Consider the following 20,709-nt stretch of genomic DNA (forward strand, 5'->3'; position numbering starts at 1 on the left):
GGACCAGCTAAACAACTATTGCAAAGAGCCAGTACAGATTTGATGGGCTGATTGTCCTCCTTCTGAATTCTAACTCATTGTATAATTTATGAGGAATTGGGCGTAAATACCAGAAGCCAGCCAATCGGATGGCTGGTAGCCCTACAGTCTCCGCAGTGCCTCTATGAATGGTGGCCACTGGTGGGACTGCATCCAGATGAACAAAAACGAAAAAACGCTGGAAAATCTCAGCAGGTCTGACAGCGTCTGTAAGGAGAGAAAAGAGCTGATGTTTCAAGTCTGGATGACCCTTCATCAGAGCAGAGAGCAAAGGGAATCAGCAGAGATTTATACTATGAGGGTCGGGGGGGGAATGTCCCAGACAGAATGGTCCCTGTGGGGATAGTTACACGGGTTAGATGGGTGTAGAGGAATAAGGGCCAAATGTGGGCAATTGGGACAGCTTAGTGGTAAAAACTGGGTGGCATGGACAAGTTGGGCCGAAGGGCCTGTTTTCATTCTGTAAGCCTCGATGACCTTCTGACTCCATGGCGTCATGGGAACCTGGTCACATGCATTATGGCAAGATATTTCCAATGAGGTGGCCTCTCATGCTTTTTCAGATTCTCTTCATGTATTCGGTATCCTCAGAGCTAAAAATAAACACAGATAACATGTCAAACACTTATCAAACAAGCACAATGAATTTAAAAAGCATTGTGGTATTGACAATAATGTGCTTTATTTAGTTAGCCTTATCTAAAGAGTTTATTGAACAAGTGTTCATATAAACAGAAGCATGCACACAGCAACTGTAGTACAACGGTATTACTGCCACTAGTGGAGCAGGAGGTCTGTACTAATGGTGCCTCTTTCTAATGGAGAGAGACGTCCATTGTCCTTCATGGACTATGGCTAATTACCAGTTACTATGACTAATGGTGACCATGTAACCACTGGATTGTCATAAATACCCACCCAGTTCACTAATACTCTTTGGGGAAGGAATCATAGAATCCCTACAGTGCAGAATGACTGTTGTCCTTACTCAGTCTCACCTACCTGTGACTCCAGACCCACAGCAATCTGGTTGACTCTTGACTGCCCCCTGCAGTGAACAAAGAACAAAACAGCCCGGGAAACAGGCCCTTCGGCCCAACGAGCCCGCGCCACCATTTTAACATTACCAGTCCCCCCTCCACCCATGACCCTTATCTATGCTTATGGCCATCCACATTGAGGGAAAACTAATTTAGGGACAATTTATTACCTCTAATCAGCCTAATAGCACATCTTTGGGGTGTGGGAGGAAACCGGAGCACCCGGAGAAAATCCACGCAAGCATGGGGAGAATGCGCAAACTCCCACAGACACCGGCCCAAATCCATGTGTCTGCACAGCAAACAGTGATAGTCATTGGGAGTTGCTCACCATCACTTACTCAAAGAGAATGAAGATATGATAGAGACAGGCTTTGTCAGAGACATCCAAGTTCGATGAATGGCTGAAATAAAAGCGTAATGCTCCATTGTCAAAGAAGAATGCTCCATTAAAATAGTTTTAATTATAAAGACTAAATATCGCTTTAACGTGTGCTTGGGAATTGCTGATAACTCCTACGGTGGCTCAGAGATCTTCATTGTTTGGCAACTTTGAAAGATGTTTGATGATCTGTCTGGTGGAAACATCTTGAGATATTTTATTATACTGAAGGCGCTATGTAAGTACAAATTGTTGTAATGACAATTGATGTCTGGTCTTTACTAACACATGTATCAATTGGCAATCTCAACCACTACAATACAGTAAGAAGTCTCACTTCACCAGGTTAAAGTCCAACAGGTTTATTTGGAATCATGAGCTTTCGGAGCATTGCTCTTTCCTCCGGTGAGTCACCTGTTCAAGGCAGGGGGGCTTCATTGTTTGTAATGGAAGTTTAAGATAGATATCATGAAATATTTTCTTACGTAGAAGGTAAGCCCATAGTTCGTGGAGTGATTTGGGTAATGGGAGATGCAGACAAATTGAAGAAACAGCCAGATAATGTAAAGGGCAGACAGAAACATTGCCATTGTGAAAAGGATGAGATATAAAGCATCAAGAAACCCTCTTCAAACAAATCAACCTGTGAACTTGAGATCTTAGTCTCAGTCTCAGTCTCAGTACCTCTCTGTGCTGGCTACCTAATGCTGAAATGCTGCCAAGAACATTCAAATGACTAATCCAAACAACTTTACAAACAGGCAATAGATCTGAATAACTATATCTTACCCAGAACATAAAGCAACCAAGGGATGTTTTTAATACCTTCATTGATCTTGTAAATACATTTGATTCAATGTTTTGTGAGAACAGAGAATTTGGTGCTCAAGAAAAATCTCCATTTACTGCAGCGGGACTGGAGGATCCCAGCCTGGGTGAGTTTGGGAATCCCAGCCTGGGTGAGTTTGGGAATCCCAGCCTGAGTGAGGTTGGAGGATCCCAACTGCGGGCAAGATCGGAGAATCCCAGCAGTGGGAGAGGTTGGATAATCCCAGTCGTGGACGGGATCAGAGAATCCCAGCCATGGGAGAGCTTGGAGAATCCCAGCCATGGGGGAGTTTGGAGAACCCCAGCCATGGGTGAGTTCGGAGAATCCCAGCCTGGGGCGAAGTCAGAGTCATGGGGGAGGTTGGATAATCCCTGCCGTGGGGGAGGTTGGAGAATCCCTGCCGTGGGGGAGGTTGGAGAATCCCAGTCACCGATGGGATCGGAGGATTCCAGCTGGGGCAAGGTCAGAGAATCCCAGTCGTGGAAGAGGTTGGATAATCCCAGCCATGGGGGACGTTGGAGAATCCCAGCCATGGGAGAGGTTGGAGAATCCCTGTTGTGGGGGAGGTCGGAGAATCTTTGTCGTGGGGGAGGTCGGAGAATCCCAGCCGCGGATGAGGTCAGAGAATCCGGTCCATTGAATCTTTTATTGAATTTCAGTGAGTTGGATAACATTGAATGATTTGTCCGTCATGGAACATCCTGAATCGCTCACTCCAGATTTCCACGCTCACCGCAGGCGACAACCTTTGCCTTTCGAATAAAGTGCTGCAATATTGCCCAAATGCAATGAAAGTGATGGTTCTTCATCGCAGTACAATTCCCTGGCTCCAGCAAATCACTTGTTCTATCAGGAGAATAGCTGCTAACTTGTTATCATGATCAGATAGGAATTGGAATCTAGGGTGTGTACTTGTGCCTATAAAATATCAGTGTACATTTAAATAGAATCCAGCTTGGCTGAATGTAACCTGTAGAAATTATTATTAAATCTTTTGTTAATTTGGCTAAGGTATTCTCAATTTGAGAAACACTGTTTTCTGAATAGTGGGTTTATTATTTTAACCATTGTGCGCACTTTTTAAAATGTATTCATTGCTTGGGTGCAGGGGTGTTGCTGGCTAGATTAGCATTTATTGCCCGTCCCTAATTGCCCCTTGAGAAGGTGGTGAGCTGACTTCTTGAACCGCTGCAGTCCATGTGGTGTGGAGCTCATGCTTTTGGAAGGTGCTGTCGAAGGAGCCTTGGTGAGTTGCTGCGGTGCATCTTGTAGATGCTACACATTGCCGCCACTTTGCAGAGCACGTGAATGTTTAAGATGGTGGAAGTGGCAGCAGTCAACTGGGTCTGCCTTGTCCTGGATGGTATTGAGCTTCTCGAGTGTTGTTGGAGCTGCACCCATCCAGGCAAGTGGAGAGTATCCCACCACACTCCCGACTTGTGCCTTGTAGGCTGTGGACAGGTTTTGGGGAGTCAGGAGGTGAGTTAGTTGCCACAGAATTCCCAGCCTCTGACCTGCTCTTGTAACCACTGTATTTATACGGCTGATCCAGTTCAGTTTCTGGTCAGTGGTAACTCCCAGGATGTTGATTGGCTTGCATCCAATGTGCTTCCTGCTCCTGCACATCGTTTCATCAGTAGATAAATCCGACAAAGTATTTTTAGCCTGTATTCACTGTTGTGGTGACATTATTCTGAACCTATGGCAAAGGGAGATGGGTTAGAAGTACATGTGAGCATGTCTTTTTGATTTGATTTGACTTGATTTGATTTATTATTGTCACATGTATTAGTATATGTGAAAAGTATTGTTTCTTGTGCACTATACAAGGCATACCATTCATAGAGAAGGAAAGGAGAGAGTGCAGAATGTAGTGTTACAGTCATTGCTAGGGTGTAAAGAAAGATCAACTAATGCGAGGTAGGTCCATTCAAAAGTCTGACAGCAGCAGGGAAGAAGCTGTTCTTGAGTCGGTCAGTGCGTGACCTCAAACTTTTGTATCTTTTTCCCGATGGAAGAAGGTGGAAGAGAGAATGTCCGGGGTGCGTGGGTCACTTAATTATGCTGGCTGCTTTGCTGAGGCAGCGGGAAGTGTAGACAGAGTCAATGGATGGGAGGCTGGTTTGTGTGATGAATTGGGCTACATTCACGACCTTTTGTAGTTTTTTGCAGTCTTGGGCAGAGCAGGAGCCCATACCGAGCTGTGATACAACCAGAAAGAATGCTTTTTATGTTGCATCTGTAAAGGTTGCTGAGAGTCGTAGCTGGCATGCCAAATTTCCTTAACCTTCTACTAAAGTAGAGGCATTGGTGGGCTTTCTTAACTATAGTGACAGCATGGGGGGACCAGGACAGGTTGTTGGTGATCTGGACTCCTAAAAACGTAAAGCTTTCGACCATTCCTACTTCATTCTCGTTGATGTAGACAGGGTGTAGTCATGTTTTCCAGAAAGTAATTTACCATATTTAAAGGTTCAGGTTAAACCTGAGCAAATTGGCCCAAATATGATATTAAATAGAGTGAAAGTCTGTAAGCAACTCGGTTATAAAAGGCTGGAGTTAACGTAAATATGAAAACACATTGCAAATTACGTGAAGACCTTGGAGACAGTGCGGAAAAAATTTATGGGAATGATTCCAGGGATGAGGGACTTTGGATATTAATTCAGAATTAATTGGAGATGTTTGGATTGTTTTCCATTAGAGGAGATTTGATTAAAGCTTTTAAAAACATGAGGAGTCTAAACAAAGTTAATAGAAATAAACTGTTCTCATTGGCAGCAGTGTTGAGAATGAGACTTAAGGTGAACCAATGACAACCTGAGGAAAATCTCTTTCACACAGTGAGTGGTTAGGGTCTGGAATGACTGTCTGAGAGTGCGGTGGAGACAGATTCACACAGTGAGTGGTTAGGATCTGGAATGTACTGTCTGAGAGTGTGGTGGAGACAGATTCACACAGTGAGTGGTTAGGGTCTGGAAAACACTGTCTGAGAGTGCGGTGGAGACAGATTCACACAGCGAGTGGTTAGGATCTGGAATGTACTGTCTGAGAGTGTGGTGGAGACAGATTCACACAGCGAGTGGTTAGGGTCTGGAATACACTGTCTGAGAGTGTGGTGGAGACAGATTCACACAGTGAGTGATTAGGATCTGGTATACACTGCCTGAGAGTGTGATTGAAGCAGATTCAATCGTGGCACTCACAAATGAATTGGATTATTATCTGAAAAGAAAACATTTGCAGAGAAAGGGCAAAGCAGCTGAGTTGCCTTTGCATAAAGAGTGCATGACTTGATGGACCGAATGGTCTCATTCTGTGCTGTGATTCTAAGTGTTGGAATGAAGCCTGAACTGTACCAATGTGACGTGACTGAAACACAAACCAAGTTACAATACGTTTAACTTCATAAAAATGCTTTTATTGAAAAAAAAAGTTAAATCTACAATATATGAAGTGCTATATTACAGAAGTAAGTTCAAAATCCAGGGATTTCTTCCTGCAGATGTAACTGTATAAAGCAAATAGAAAATGCTGTACATTAGTACATCGCTGCCCAACACCCAGGAGCTGTGAACATGTACGTGAGCTTCTACACAATCAAAGGGAATTCAAATTTTATCAAAGAGTGATGCTGTTATTGGAACAAGATACCATGGGGGGGCTGCCATTGAGAGTATAAAGGGATTGTAAAGATAATGAAATGTGTTATTGGACACTAAACAGATAGAGGACTGTGGAAACAAACAGGATTGATCCTTTAAAGAAGGAATGGACTTGTTGAGCCCAGTAGCCACATTCTAATTTGAGAATAATACTTTCTGATCAATTGCTCGGTAACTCACAATTCCCAGGAATCTAGCAGGTCCCGTAGGATTACAGCTCGATATTCCATCAGATCCCAAATTACTCAGTGCTAAATCGTGGTGTCAAAAGAGTTGGTTGTCAGAAAAACACCCCCACATTGTAACAAACAGAATTGGAAGAGTTCCACTTGGTCACTTTCCTCTTTGAGTCTAGCTGCTGCTTACATAGTAAGAAATCTCACAACATCTCACCTTCATCAGGTACGCTCACCTGAGGAAGAAAGCTTGTGTTACCAAACAAGCCTATTGGACTTCAAGCTGGTGTTGTGAGACTTCTTACTGTGCCCACCCCAGTCCAACGCCGGCATCTCCATTTTACAGTCTACATAGTCACCCAAAGCTCCACAACTGGCCTCCAGCCACATCGTCTAATCCTTTAGGTGCTGCTACCACTTTGACCAAGCTTTGGGTCACCCGTCCTAATCTCTCTCCAGGACTTCCATCAGGGGTTCAGATTCAAATCACCTTTGCCTGTCGCTCCTGCACGTGCACTACCTTGGGATGGTTTACTACGTTACTATATAAATGCAAGTGGTTGTTGTTGCAATTACGGAATAATTTTTTTCGCTTCAGTCCCAGGGCAAACACCTCCCCAAAAACCCCTCAATGACGGCATGGACTAGAGCACTGAGCTTCAGTAAATCTTCTAGAGATGTTCTAGAGCAGCTTGGCACATCATGAGCTGTCCAGGGAGAAAGAACTTCATAGAATCCCCACAGTGCAGAAGAAGGCCATTCAGCCCATCTAGTCTGTACTGACACTCCGACAGATCACTTTACCCAGGCTCTATCCCCATAACCCCATGTATTTACCCCACTACGTCCTCTACCTACACTCTTTGGGCACTAAGGGCCAATTTAGCATGGTCAATCCACTTAGCCTGTACATCTTTGGGCACTAAGGGGCAATTTATCTTGGCCAATCCACCTAACCTGCACATCTTTGGACTGTGGGAGGAAACTGGAACACCTGGAGGAAACCCACACAGACATGGGGATAACATGCAAACTCCGCACAGACAGTGATCCAGACTATAATTGAACGTGTATACTCCAGCTTCGAGTGTCTATGTTTCTATGGGAGGTGCTATTTGAAGGGTGGCACAGTGGGACAATGCACCAGGGATTCATGTTCAATTCTAGCCTGGGCCCTTTGAGCCTGCTCTGCTATTCATTCTGATCAGGATGTCTCAAGGTGTCTTATAACAAATAAAGTTATTTTTAGTGAAGCCGCTGTTGTAATGTAGAAGATATGTCAGATGGATTTGTGTACAAACAGCAACGTGAAGGTCAGAGTCAGGTTCAAACCAGACCTGAGCCGAGACTAACATCAGAAAAGAAAGATAATCTTGAGGGTGTTCCCTGTCACTGCTCAGGTATCACTGAGTATAGCAATAGGGATTTTTTGCTGCAATTGTCTAGGGCGTTGGTGAGGCCACACCTGGAGGATTGTGTATAGTTTTGGTGTCTCTATCTGAGGAAGGGAGAGCACAGCAAAGGTTTACCATTCTGATTCCTGGGATGGCAGGTCTGTCATATGAAGAGAGACTAAATCGGTTAGGATTATATTCACTGGAGTTTAGAAGAGTGAGAGGGGATCTCATAGAAACTTATAACATTCTAACAGGGTTAGGCAGGGTAGATTCAGAAAGAATGTTCCTGATGGTGGGGGAGTCCAGAACTAGGGGTCATAGTTTGAGGATAAGAAGTAAACCTTTTAGAACTGAGGTGAGGAGGAATTTCTTCACTCAGAGGGTGGGGAATGTGTGGAATTCACTCCCACAGAAAGTAGTTGAGGCCAAAACGTTGTGTGATTTCAAGAAGAAATTAGATATCGCTCTTGGGGCTAAAGGGATTGAGGGATATGGGGGGAAGGCGGGAATCAGGATATTGAATTCAATGATCAGCCATGATCAAAATAAATGGCGAGCAGGGTCGAAGGGCTGAGTGGCCTCCTGCTGCTTCTAGTTTCTATGTTTCTATTGAGAAAGGGGACCAGAGACAAACACAAAAAACATAATGCTATGGTGCTGCCTTTGAGTAAGTCCAAGGCAAGGCCATGGAGGGATTTGTAATCAGGGGTGAGAGTGTTATAATGAGGGTATTGCTGGATTGTAGCTCAGCAAACACAGAGGGTGAGGGGTGACCAGGACTTGGTTAGAGTTATGATAGGCACGGTAATGTTTAACCTAAACATCCGGTGAATGAGCTATATTAGTAACTCACCCATTGGTTAACCGAAAGAATAGCTCTGAAAATCCCAGGCGTTACAAATAGAGGGATAGGGCAGGAATTTCCCCCTGAAACCGGAAAATCCCACCCAAAGTCAATGGACTTTTCCATGGTCCGATTCCTCGCCCAATCCGATTCCCGAGGCAGGCGACACAGTAAAGTTCACCCCAGGAAGTGGAAAAGCAGGGAAGTTACAAATCACTGGTCCAATCACAACTGGAGGATTGTGTCCAATTCTGGGCAACACTCTTTAGGAAGGATGTCAAGCCATTGGAGAGGGTCCAGTAAAGATTTACGACGGATGAAGAACTTCAGTTACAAAAGTAGACTACGGCTGCCCAATCTGAAATATCCCTTTGTGACCATAGATCTTTCAGTCTCTGTCTTGAATGCACTCAATGACTGGAGATTTATAGCTCTTTCCTCCTGGTACCATGCCCTAAGAGGGCATTGGTAATCATGGATTTCCATTGGATTAGTCTCTGATGATGCCTGGCAAAGCTTAGCAGTGGTTTGCCGTTGCTTCCTGCAATATGGCTAACCAGGAAACTCTCCCGCTCATACCACCTGCCTTCAGGTATATTGGAAGGATTTACAGGCCGATCTGACCACATTATGAACGCACCTTCTGTAACCATCAAGTTCTGAAACGGGACTTGAACCCAGAGCTTCTGGCCCAGGGACACTACCATTGTCCCACAAGACCTCCTGACAACCTTCTGGGATAGAGAATTCCAACAGCCTTTTGAAAGAAGAAATTTCTCCTTATTCTGAGAGTATGTCCCTTAGTTCCAGACTTTGCAGCGGAGAAACAGCCTCTCAAGCCCTGGGCATCATGGTGGCACAGTGGTTAGCATTGCTGCCTCTCAGAGCCTGAGGCCCGGGTTCAATTCCGGCCTCAGGTCACTATCTGTATGGAGTTTGCACGTTCTCCCTGTGCCTGTGTGGGTTTCCTCCGGGTGCTCCGGTTTCCTCCCACAGTCCGAAGTTGTGCAGGTTAGGTTGATTGGCCATGATAAATTGACTCTTAGTGTCAGGGGATTAGCAGGGTAAACGTGTAGGGTTACGGGGATAGGGCCTGGGTGGGATTGTGGTCGGTGCAGACTCGATGGGTTGAATGGCCTCCTTCTGCACCATTCTATGACCCAGCGCCTCATGCTCTCTCAGAATCTTACATTTCAAGGAGATGGCTTAAACCTCACTCTTCTAAACGGCATTGAATATTGGCCAATTCTGCTCGATGACCGGGATTCTCTGGCCGTTCACGCCCCACTGCCGCTGCCAGCGAGGATGGAGAATTCGGTGCTCAGCCAAATCGCCGTCCACTGCAGCGGGACTGGAAAATCCCGCTGACGTGAATGGTGGGAGAATCCCGCCCGACATCTCTTCATGAAACAAATCCCTCATCCCAGGAATCACAATCTCATAGAGCTGCGCTGACCCTGCTCGAAGGCAAGTACATTTTCCCTCTGTTAACAACGGTTTTGCAAAATTATTGCCAGCCTTCACCCACAAGTGAAGTTGCTCTGTTTTCCGATGATGTGTCTAACCAGTTACAGACTCAGACCCTGCTGCTCTAATGGCATGTGGATGTTTCCAGTTTAAACTGTGGAAGTAAGTTGAACAGCAGGCGAAAAGTGTCTCCTCGATGTTGCTGCAGCTCAGCAGAAATCATTGCAATTTGCAGGATAGAAAATATTCGGGTTTCACTCGGAGATCTCACATTAACAATCCGAGAAAGGGCTGGGGGACTTTGACCACGCCAGCAGAAATGTTTGAGGCCCAGAAGCCTAAATCATAGAATGATGTAGCAAGGGAAACCTTTCGGCCCATCATAGCTGTACTGGCTCTTTCAAAAGGGTCAGAAGTCTGACAACACCAGCTTAAAGTCCAACCAATTTATTTGATAGTAAACTCACAAGCTTTTGGGGTTTGCCCCGAACTTGTGGGTTTACTATCAAATAAATTGGTTGGACTTTAACCTGGTGTTGTCAGACTTCTTATTGTGTTTACCCCAGTCCAACGCCGGCATCTTTCAAAAGCCCAGTCCCCTGCTCTCCCCCCCTCACCTGCTTCCCTTTCCCATATTATCCAATCTCTTTTTGAAAATTATTATTGAATCGCCATCCACTTCCTGTCCAGGAAATGAGTTCCAGGCCATAACTTGCTGTATTTAAAAATTCTGCCTCCCCCCATACTGGTTCCCTTTTCTTTATTATCAAATATGCCTTTGATATATGGTATACAATACTGGGTAATCTTTCGTTAACCAGACCAGATGCTCACATGTAGAACACAAGTTGCGCGTTGCCTGGCAGCCATGAGTGCAGTCAGTTATCATTTGCATTGTGAGCTTGGGAAGTGAGATCTGATTTGACTCAATATAAAACATCCTGTTTTAAGTCGGTCCACCTCGTGTCCAACGAGGGGCATACACGCAATGGGTCGTACTGGGGCTGCTCTTGGTTGTTCGAGATTGGCCTAGTGCTTCATGTCGTTAGTGTGTGCCTAAACTGGACCAGATACTGGGCAAGACGACAGCTCAGTGACTATCACTGATTGCTGTGCAGACACATGGATTTGGGCCGGTGTCTGTGGGAGTTTGCGCATTCTCCCCGTGCTTGCGTGGGTTTTCTCCGGGTGCTCCGATTTCCTCCCACACCCCAAAGATGTGCTGTTAGGCTGATTGGCAGGAATAAATTGTCCCTAAATCAGTTTCCCTCAATCTGGATGGCCATAAAACATTAGACAGGGGCCGTGGGGGGAGAGGTGGGCTGGTGGTGTTGAGATGGTGGCGCGGGCTCGTTGGGCCGAAGGGCCTGTTTCCTGGGCTGATTTTGTTCTTTGTTCTTTGAAATCTCCCATCCCGCCCACCACGGGAATCATAGCAAGCACGGCAGAAAATTTGGCAGACCAGTCGGTGGCACAGTGGTTAGCACTGCTGCCTCACAGCGCACAGGAGCCGGGTTCGATTCCCATCACTGCCTGTGTGGAGTTTGCCCATTCCTCCCGTGTCTGTGCGGGTTTCCTCCGGGTGCCCCGGTTTCTTCCCACAGTCCAAAGATGTGCGGGTTTGTTTGATTGGCCATAATAAATTGCCCCTTAGTCTACCAGGATGTGTAGGGATTAGAGGGATTAATGGGGCAAATAGGTGGAGTTGCGGAGATAGGGCCTGGGTGGGATTGTGGTCAGTGCAGACTCGATGGGCAGAATGGCCTCCTTCTGCACTGTAGGGATTCTATGATTTAAAGATGCGTTGAGTTTGGGGGGGGGGGTAATTTTGAGTTTTGGGGTGCGCATGGCTGGAAAATCTCATCCACTCCCGCTGCAGCGTTTGGACAGGCTGTGCTGGCAAGCACTTTGAATTAGGCAAAATCTGCACCTCTTTAAAGGTTTCCAGAATATTTAACCAATTTGAAGGGAGAGTGCAGTATAACCAGCAGGCGCTATATCAGGGTAATATCAACCCAGCAATATATTGTCACATTCCAGCGTTTTAAGGAATATTAATCGCTATTAAAAGCCTGAATAAAAGGCTGCAAAAGATGACTGCCCCAGGGTCGCCTGAACTCTTATGTGAGTTGAAACCACCCCGACTCCGGTTCCGCCCCCCCCACCCCCAACCTGTCTCAAGAGGGTGCAGAAAGGATAGTTCAGACTGGGGGTCGAGTCAATGCCTTTCACGGAACGAACCCAAAAAGGGTAGTTTCACATTGAATGGGTCACTCAAGCACAAAGACGCTGGACTGTGCCAAATGGCCGTACAGGACGAGCGAAATCGACAGCCTCATCACCCACTGTGTGGAAAAGGAACTTTGAACCTGCAGGAACCAGGTGACGTGGAACCCATTCAGTTTGCAGGCAGTGAGAATTTCATCAAAAAGCGTAGAGCCAGCTGCAAGGCAAGATAATAAACAGCAACGCCTCAAAAGTGGGGGAGGGACTTGTTCCAACTGCGAGTTCACCCAGCCTCCTGGAAAGTTGACTACGAGAATCCTCGCAGCGTACTGAGAATCCACCGGACTTTCAATTCAATTTTAAAGCCTCACCTCCATCTAAGAAACTGCGGGCCAAACATTAAAGAGACTGACATAATCATAAGTTGCAGTCATTTTGTTCTCTCTTCACTTTGGCAGCACGGTGGCACAGTGGTTAGCACTGCTGCCACACAGCACCAGGGACCTGGCCTTGGGTCACTGTGTGTGTATAGAGTTTACATGTTCTCCCCATGCCTGCTTGGGTTTCGCCTGGATGCTCTGGTTTCCTCCCACAGTCCAAAGATGTGTAGATTAGGTTGATTGGCTATGCTAAATTGCCCCTCATTGACAGGAGATTAGCAGGGTAAAGAGTGGGATCAGGCCTGGCTGGGATTGTTGTCACTGCAGGCTTGATGGGCAGAATGGTCACATTCTGCACAGTAGTGATTCTATGATCGGTATTTGATCTTTGTGTGTGAGTGAGACAGTAGATTTTAAACACACCCGGCCTTGCCCGCAGTTGGGATTCTCCAGTCCCGCTGAACACCAAGTTCTCCATTCTCTCTGGCAGCAATTATCTCTCCATTCATAAAGGCCCATTCAGAACTTTTTAAAATGCTCAAATACTTAATCCATTATGAAAACAAACAGACTTGTATTCAATAACCCCACATCAAAAACAGCTAACCCTGCAATAACCTATTTGAACCTTCAATTACAACGTGAATTTAGGAACCCTCTGCTGTGATAATTATAGGTTGTGGAAAGTAGCCAAGCACTTTCTTTTTATTCATTCACGGGACATGGACATCGTTGGCTGGCCAGCGCTTATTGCCCATCCCTATTTGCCCAAGGATTACTGTGGCTCTGGAGTCACATGTAGGCCAGACCAGGTAAGGATGATAGATTTCCTTCCCCAAAGGGCATTAGTGAATCAGATGGGATTTTCCGACGATCGACAATGGTTTCATGTTCATTAGTAGATTCTTAATTCCGGATTTTTTTAATTGAATTCAAGTTTCACCATCTGCTGTGGTGGAATTCAAACCTGGGTGGCATAGTAGCACAGTGGGCAGCACGGTAGCATAGTGGTTAGCACTGCTGCTTCACAGCTCCAGGGACCTGGGTTCGACTCCCAGCTTGGGTCACTGTCTGTGTGGAGTTTGCACATTCTCCTCGTGTCTGCATGGGTTTCCTCCGGGTGCTCCGGTTTCCTCCTACAGTCCAAAGATGTGTGGGTTAGGCTGATTGGCCATGCTAAAATTGCCCCTTAGTGTCCTGGGATGTGTAGGTTAGAGGGATTAGAGGGTAAATGTGTAGGGATATGGGGATAGGGCCTGGGTGGGATTGTAGTTGGTGTAGGCTCGATGGGCCGAAGGGCCTGTTTCTGCACTGTAGGGTTCTATGGCTCTATGTTCTGGGTCCTCAGAATATTGGCTGAGTTTCTGCATTAACAGTAAAGCAATATTATCATTAGGCCATCATCGCCCCTTAACTAATGACAAAAATAGCCATTGGCTATCAAACAGTTGGGAGGTTGGAGGCTGTGAGGGGAAGATCTCTGGAGGAGATTGAGATTGGTGACTGTCTGGAAAATAATGGCTGGGCGTTCAGTGCTGGAGGCCCTGGCCCGGTGGAGATAGGAAGAAGAGTCAAAGAGTTGGTATTCAGCCCTGCAAGACGGAGGTCAGTTTACCAAACAACAACTGCTCTGCCTCAAAGAACCTCAGAGAATGGAGCGCTGGAAGTTTAGCAGGAGATAGGTAAGAATGACGAAGTGAATAGGGAAGTTGAGATGTTCATTGCCAAGTCAGGGATGCAGTAGTTATTGGGACCAGTAATTCAGAGGCCTGGACTACTGATTGGGTATCCGACTGTCTGCCCCTCTACCGTGGCTTCATTCGTGGCAGGGTGTCCCTGGAGAGGGAGCATGCGGTGTCCGAGGGCACTGTAGAAGCCTTCCGTACCCGCTGGACACCGCAGGGGCTGGTGTGCATCATCAGCCTCTTTAATCACATTTTAGTTTGATGTTTTAAATTTCCTTTCTACTTTCTCTTTTATTTCGGGCGGTTCCCTTCTTTTTGGGGGCTGGCCCCTTTTAATTTGTCCCTCAGTTAGTTTAATTTAGTTGAATTGTTTGGTCAAAAAGATTGACAACTGATCTGGTGACCTGAGTCCAGATCCCACACGGCAGCTAGTGTATTCAAATTCAATTAACTAAATAAATGTGGAATTAAAAGACCACAGTTACTAGATTGTGGGGAAGGAAATCCTTGTGTGATCTGGCCTATACGTAACTCCAAACCCACAGCAATATGGTGGTCTCTAAGCTGCCCTCTGAAATGATTTAGCAAGCGTCTCAAGATGGCGTTGGCTCACTGCCATCTTCTCAAGGGCAGTGAGGGATGGGAACTAATTGACAGCGACGCCCACATCCTGTGATTGCATGAAATAATTTGCAATGAGTGGGGGAGAGGGCGGATGCAGTGGGAAGGTTGAATTTCTTACAGGGTAGATACAGGAAGCGTTTCCAGGCTGGGAGCTCAAGAACCAGAGGGCGCAGTCTCAGAACACGAGGTAGGCCATTGAGGGCTAAGATGAGGAAGAAATTCTTCCTTTCCTTTGGAATCTTTGGGATTCTCTATCCCAGATGTGTGTGGAGCTCAGTCACGTTGAAGGAAATGGTGGGCAGATTTTTAGATATTAGAGGCATCAAAGGGTATTGGGATGGTGTGGGAGAATGGCATTGGGATAGTAATGATCTATTAGAATAATGGGGCTGAACGTATAGAACCTTTACGGTGCAGAAGGAGGTCATTCAGCCCATTGAGTCTGCACGACTCACTCTGTCAGAGTATCCAACCGAAGTCCTTTCCCCCACCCTATCCCCATAAATTTGTCTATCCCATCTAACCGACACATGCCGGGACACTAAGTGGCAATTTCAGCATGGCCAATCACCTAACCTGCATGTCTTTGGGCTGTGGGAGGAAACCGGAGCATCCGGAGGAAACCCACACAGACACGGGGAGAATGTGCAGGCTCCACACAGACAATCACCCAAGACTGGAATTGAACCCGGGCCCTGGCTCTGTGAGACAACAGTGCCACCGAGTCACTTGAGGAGCCGAATGACCTCCTCCTTTTTGCTATGTTCCAAGGTTCTGCTCTTCTCCCATTACCTGCTCACCTTACCAGTGCATCTTCCTTTCAATTTGCACAAAGTTGAGTTGAGATGCACTGTTTGAAGTCTATCAGAACAGTTAAGATTTTAATTCCAATGACAATCAGAGCCTTGTCTCTTGAAGCTGGAATGGATTCAGTAACCACAATTCTGCTCTCTGATTCTCCAGTGCAAGCATTCTTCAGCCACCTCCCTGTCTCCTTTGAGCAGAGAATGAGACATGGGCTTCATCCTTCCAGAGAGAAGCAGACTGATGTGACCCATTAAGAGCTTCTCTTTCCATCACTCTCCCTACCTCACCCCTGCATCATTGCTGGAACACTTTAATTCCAAATGATAGTCCATTTGGTTGAAAATGGGCTTAACGATCACAATCACCAAGGATCCTATTTTTTTAAATTCATTCATGGGATGCAGACGTCACTGGCTGGGCCAGCATTTATTATCCATCCCCAATTGTCCTCGAAATGAGTAGAGGATTGGCCATTTCAGAGGGCATTTAAGAGTCAACCACATTTCTGTGGGTCTGGAGTCATGTGGAGGCCAGACCAAGTGCGGACAGCTTTAAAGGGACATTAGTGAACCAGATGGGTTTTTACGACAATGGTTTTGTGGTCATCAGTAGACTTTTAATTATAAATTTTACTGGATTCAAATTTTGCCATCTGCCTTGGTGGGATTTGAACGTTACCCGGGGTCTCTGGATTATGAGTCCAGTGAAAATACCACTGTGCCACTGTCTCCTGCCTCCCAGTCAGCGCCTGACGCCGGTTCAACATGAGGCAAGCCAACTCACTTGAGGTTCATTCACTGCACAACAAGGCCTTGTGTAGGATAGTCCCTCAGGGAACTGGAGACTGTTACACCCATGAGATAATTAGAAATAATATTTCCATGATTTAAATAAAGAACAAAGAACAACACAGCACGGGAAAGAGGCCCTTCGGCCCAACGAGCCCGCGCCACCATCTTAACAATGTGTTTTTCCTCCTCCATCCTTGTCCCATGTCTATGCTTATGGTACCCCCATTGGAAACCAGGTTAAGGGGAAAAATCTGACTGATCGTTAATCTAAGCTTTACAAAGAGTCCTAGAGGCGTAAGGCTGTAACTCCCGAGAACGTTATGGAAATTCTGAGGCAAAAACTATTGCAGATCTTACAACAACCCCATTCCCCAGGCTACCGCCACCCGATCCCACAAAATAAAATCTGACCATATGTAAACACTGCAGATGTAAAGATTCACCAACTTGGCTTTTGGTTTTGGGTACCAAATGTGGAGACATTTATCGTAGCAATTAGCAGGAGGGCGTCGGGCTCATTTGTCTTCCAACTTTCAGACTTGTACTGAGAGGCAACGGGCCTAAGCAGAAGGTGGGCAAAATATTCCCCTAAAGGAAATATCAAGGAAATATCTTGTGCAGCTGAGAAGTGAAGGAAGTCAAAGCCTCATTTGTTCCAAGCGCTAACCAGCAGAAGTCTTTCCACGAATATTTTGCTTGGTTCACGTCACAAACACGACGTTTTGTCTCCTTTCTCATGAATAAGTCGCAGGAACCCATCCCGTCGGTCCCATCTCCCAAAGGTCCGCCCGTCTTTCGCTAATCCTATTCCTTTAATTGGGGTGAAGCCACACGGGTCTCTGATGAGAGATGTCAGGTTAGGAACTTTGTCCTGACGTAATGGGCGGGATTTTACAGCCTCGCTCGTCCAGAAACCGTAAAATTCCGCCCAAGGTCAACGGGCCTTCCCATGGTTCGCCTGCTCCGATTCCCGTGGTGGGCTGGAAAATTCCGGCCAATTAGTCAGTACTGGTTCCCGTTTTCCCCCCCCAACGATTGGGTGGCTTCTGAGGAATTCTGTGCATTTACAACACCGAGAGGTCGTGGCAGGATCTGGACCTCGCTCTCAAGGCCATCTTCTTGTTGTTTTTTGCCACAAACTTGTCCAGAAACCGGCGGGCTCTCTTGGTGATGCTTTCCTTCCTCTTGTGAGTGGCCATCCTCCTGTCGTTGGCTTCCTTGCTGTCCCTCCTCAGCCGTATCTGCCGCACGATGCCTTCGAAAAGCTCCTTCACGTTGTGATGCAGGGCAGCAGAGGTCTCGATAAACTTGCAGTCAAAGACCACAGCACAGGCCCGGCCCTCTGCAACAGAACAACGAGACGTGGGATCAGACACGCTGCCTTTGAAGACACGTGGTGTGGTGCACAATACTCAAGGCTACCAATTAATACCCCAATCATTGAGTGTAGTGGGAGAGCCAATTCTATCTCACTGCTACGTCCCTCAACTCCACCAATTTCCCGAAATTGTCAGACTGCTTCTAGTCCCGGAGGAGCAGAAATTTCCTCTGATTTAAATATTGGGAAGATTGAAGCCATTGTTTTTGGTCTGTTCTCTCCTGACTGTCTCCAGCCCTCTCCCTTGCCGCAGTATGAAATGAAACCAGTTTGTTCGCAACCTTGGTGCCACAGGTCATGAATGTAGCCCAATCCATCAGGCAAACCAGCCTCCCATCCATTGACTCTGTCTACACTTCCCACTGCCTCGGCAAAGCAGCCAGTATAATTAATGACCCCACACACCCCAGACATTCTCCCTTCCATCTTCTTCCTTTGGGAAAAAGATACAAAAGTCTGAGGTCACGCACCGACCGACTCAAGAACAGCTTCTTCCCTGCTGCTGTCAGACCTTTGAATGGACCTACCTCGCACTAAGTTGATCTTTCTCTACACCCTAGCTATGAGTAATGCTACATTCTGCGCTCTCTCATTTCGTTCTCTACGAACGGTATGCTTTGTGTGCAAGAAACAATACTTTTCACTGTACACTAATACATGCGGCATTAAATAAATTTGACCCTGACCACAAACATGTACAATCACAAAGACCATCTATTTCCATCTGCATAACATTGCCCAATTTCACCCTGCTCACTCCTGTTAGAAAATCCTTAAAGGTTACCTCTTTTACAAAGCTTTTGGCCACCTGTGCGAATAGGAATACGCATGTGTGGCTTGGTATCAATTCTATTTGATAATAAGTTCATAAAATATAGGAGCAGAATTAGGCCATTCAGCCCTTCGAGTCTGCTCCACCATTGGATCATGGCTGATATACTCCTCATCCCCATTTTCCAGCCTTCTCCCCATAACCCTTCAATCCATTACCAATTAAAAATCTGTCTAACTCCTCTTCAAATGTACTCATTGTCCCAGCATCCACTGTTCCTAATGCATGAGACAGTTTTACCACATTAAAGGTGCTATATAAATGCAAATTGTTGCTGTAAACGGAAATAGAATTCCACAAAATGGGAATGAGTAGGAATGGAATGGATCCATTGGAACTCCAGCCTCCTGGAACAAATGGGGGGTAGCTGCCCAATCATAGTTGGACACTTTAATGGAATTCTGCTCAGACGATGAGGGTATCTGGAGTTACCGATGGGTTGAGTTAAGGTGGGACAGGGCGCTGCTGGTTACTGTTCCCTCTCGGAGCGCACAAACTAAATGTACAAATTACCCTCGACGGAGACCTCTCGGCACCGAACCAAGTCAGTCTTGTTCCCCACTAAGATGATCGGGATGTTTTCGGCTTGTCTCATTCTCCGAAGTTGGATGCGAAGTTCGGACGCGCTCTCGAAGCTGGAGCGGTCAGTGATGGAGTAGACAATGATGTAGGCGTTTCCCACCTGCATGCAGTAATCCTGAACCCACGGCTCATCACCCTGGAGAGGGAAGGGATCAGACCGTCAGTCTTCACTCAACAATTCACAACGCCAATTTACCCAATTCCTTTCCCATTATTTTATTTGCACTAACCGCTTTTTCAAGCCTTGCCTTTTGATCTCAACAACTCACTCTTTATGGTAAATGTTTCCTCCTCACCCTGTCCGAATCTTTTGGCAATTATCTTAAATCTGAGCCCTCTGGTTACTGACCCTTCCAGCAGCGGAAAGCTTTGTCTTATCTACTCGATCAGAATCTCTATCCTGTACCAGAGGCTCTGTCGCATTGCAACATGATAGGACCACCATCCATTCCCAGTTAAAAGGACACTCTGCCTCTCACTCAGATGAGTGAATTTCAGTGCAACCAAAGCTAAATCATCCTCAGCGTGCTAAAAATTACACTGACAACCAATTTAGAGAATACAGGAGCGGGAGTAGGCCATCCGAGCCTGCTCCGCCATTCAATAAGATCATGGCTGATCTTTTTGTGGACTCAGTTCCACTAACCTGCCCACTCACCATAACCCTTAATTCCTTTACTGTTCAAAAATCTATCTAATAAATTTGTTTATCTATCTAAAACATTCAGTAAGGTAGTCTCAACTGCTCCACTGGGCAGGGAATTCCACAGATTCACAACCCTTTGGGTGAAGAAGTTCCTCCTCAACTCAGTCCTAAATCTGCTCCCCCTTATTTTGAGGCTATGCCCCCTAGTTCTAGTTTCACCTGCCAGTGGAAACAACTTCCCTGCTTCTATCTTATCTACTCCCTTCAATAATCTTATATGTTTCCATAAGATCCCCCCTCATTCTTCTGAATTCCAATGAGTACAGCCCCAGTCTACTCAGTCTCTCCTTATAAGCCAACCCTCTCTTGATCCTGAGGGGACACTGACAGGGTGGATGTGAAGAGGATGTTTTCCGCTCGTGGGAGAACCTAGAACTAGGAGTCACCCTTTAAAATGGAGATGAAGTGGAATCTTTTCACTCAGGGGGTTGTGAGTGTCTGGAACTCTCTTCCTGAAAAGATGGTGGAAGAAGAGACGTTGAATATCTTTAAGGCAGCAGTCAATAGATTCTTGATAAGCAAGGGGGTGATAGATTATTGGGGGCAGATTTGAGGTTACAAACATATGACATACAAACTTATTATCAGATCAGCCATGATTTTCTTAAATGCTGGAGCAGGTTCGAAGGGCAAAATGGCCTATTCCTACTCCTTGTTTGTATGCTCATAAGCTGCCTAGATTAAATTTCAAACAATGCTTGGCAGTTAACTGCCAGTCACCAGCAACTGGTGCATTCTCCAAGGCAACACCCTGATGAGTCAGAGTCTGCTTGCCAATCAATCAGCACCTTCTTCTCATACAGTATAAAGTCATTGTTTAAGAACATAAGAACACAAGAAATAGGAGCAGGAGTAGGCC

General features: G+C 46.1%; 1 protein-coding gene across 3 annotated transcripts in view; it reads right to left on the minus strand.

Annotated features, from left to right (window-relative positions):
• Positions 1-516: 516 nt before the first annotated feature.
• rem1 (RAS (RAD and GEM)-like GTP-binding 1) overlaps positions 517-20,709 on the minus strand; it is a 32,477-nt gene continuing 12,284 nt past the window's right edge. For 2 of the 3 annotated variants that reach the window (XM_080204628.1, XM_080204629.1), the window contains 2 exons: positions 19,076-19,280; positions 12,014-17,694 (listed from right to left, as the gene is read on the minus strand). In XM_080204628.1, the coding sequence (XP_080060754.1) occupies positions 17,417-17,694; positions 19,076-19,280 (483 nt within the window). In that variant the 3' untranslated portion in view covers positions 12,014-17,416. Of the gene's footprint in view, positions 633-12,013; positions 17,695-19,075; positions 19,281-20,709 lie in introns of those variants that run through there. The other variant, XR_013888768.1, reaches the window with a different exon arrangement.

Source organism: Carcharhinus amblyrhynchos, chromosome 16 (genome assembly GCF_965287045.1).
Source record: "Carcharhinus amblyrhynchos chromosome 16, sCarAmb.v2.hapA, whole genome shotgun sequence".
In the NCBI taxonomy this organism is placed as follows: domain Eukaryota; kingdom Metazoa; phylum Chordata; class Chondrichthyes; order Carcharhiniformes; family Carcharhinidae; genus Carcharhinus; species Carcharhinus amblyrhynchos.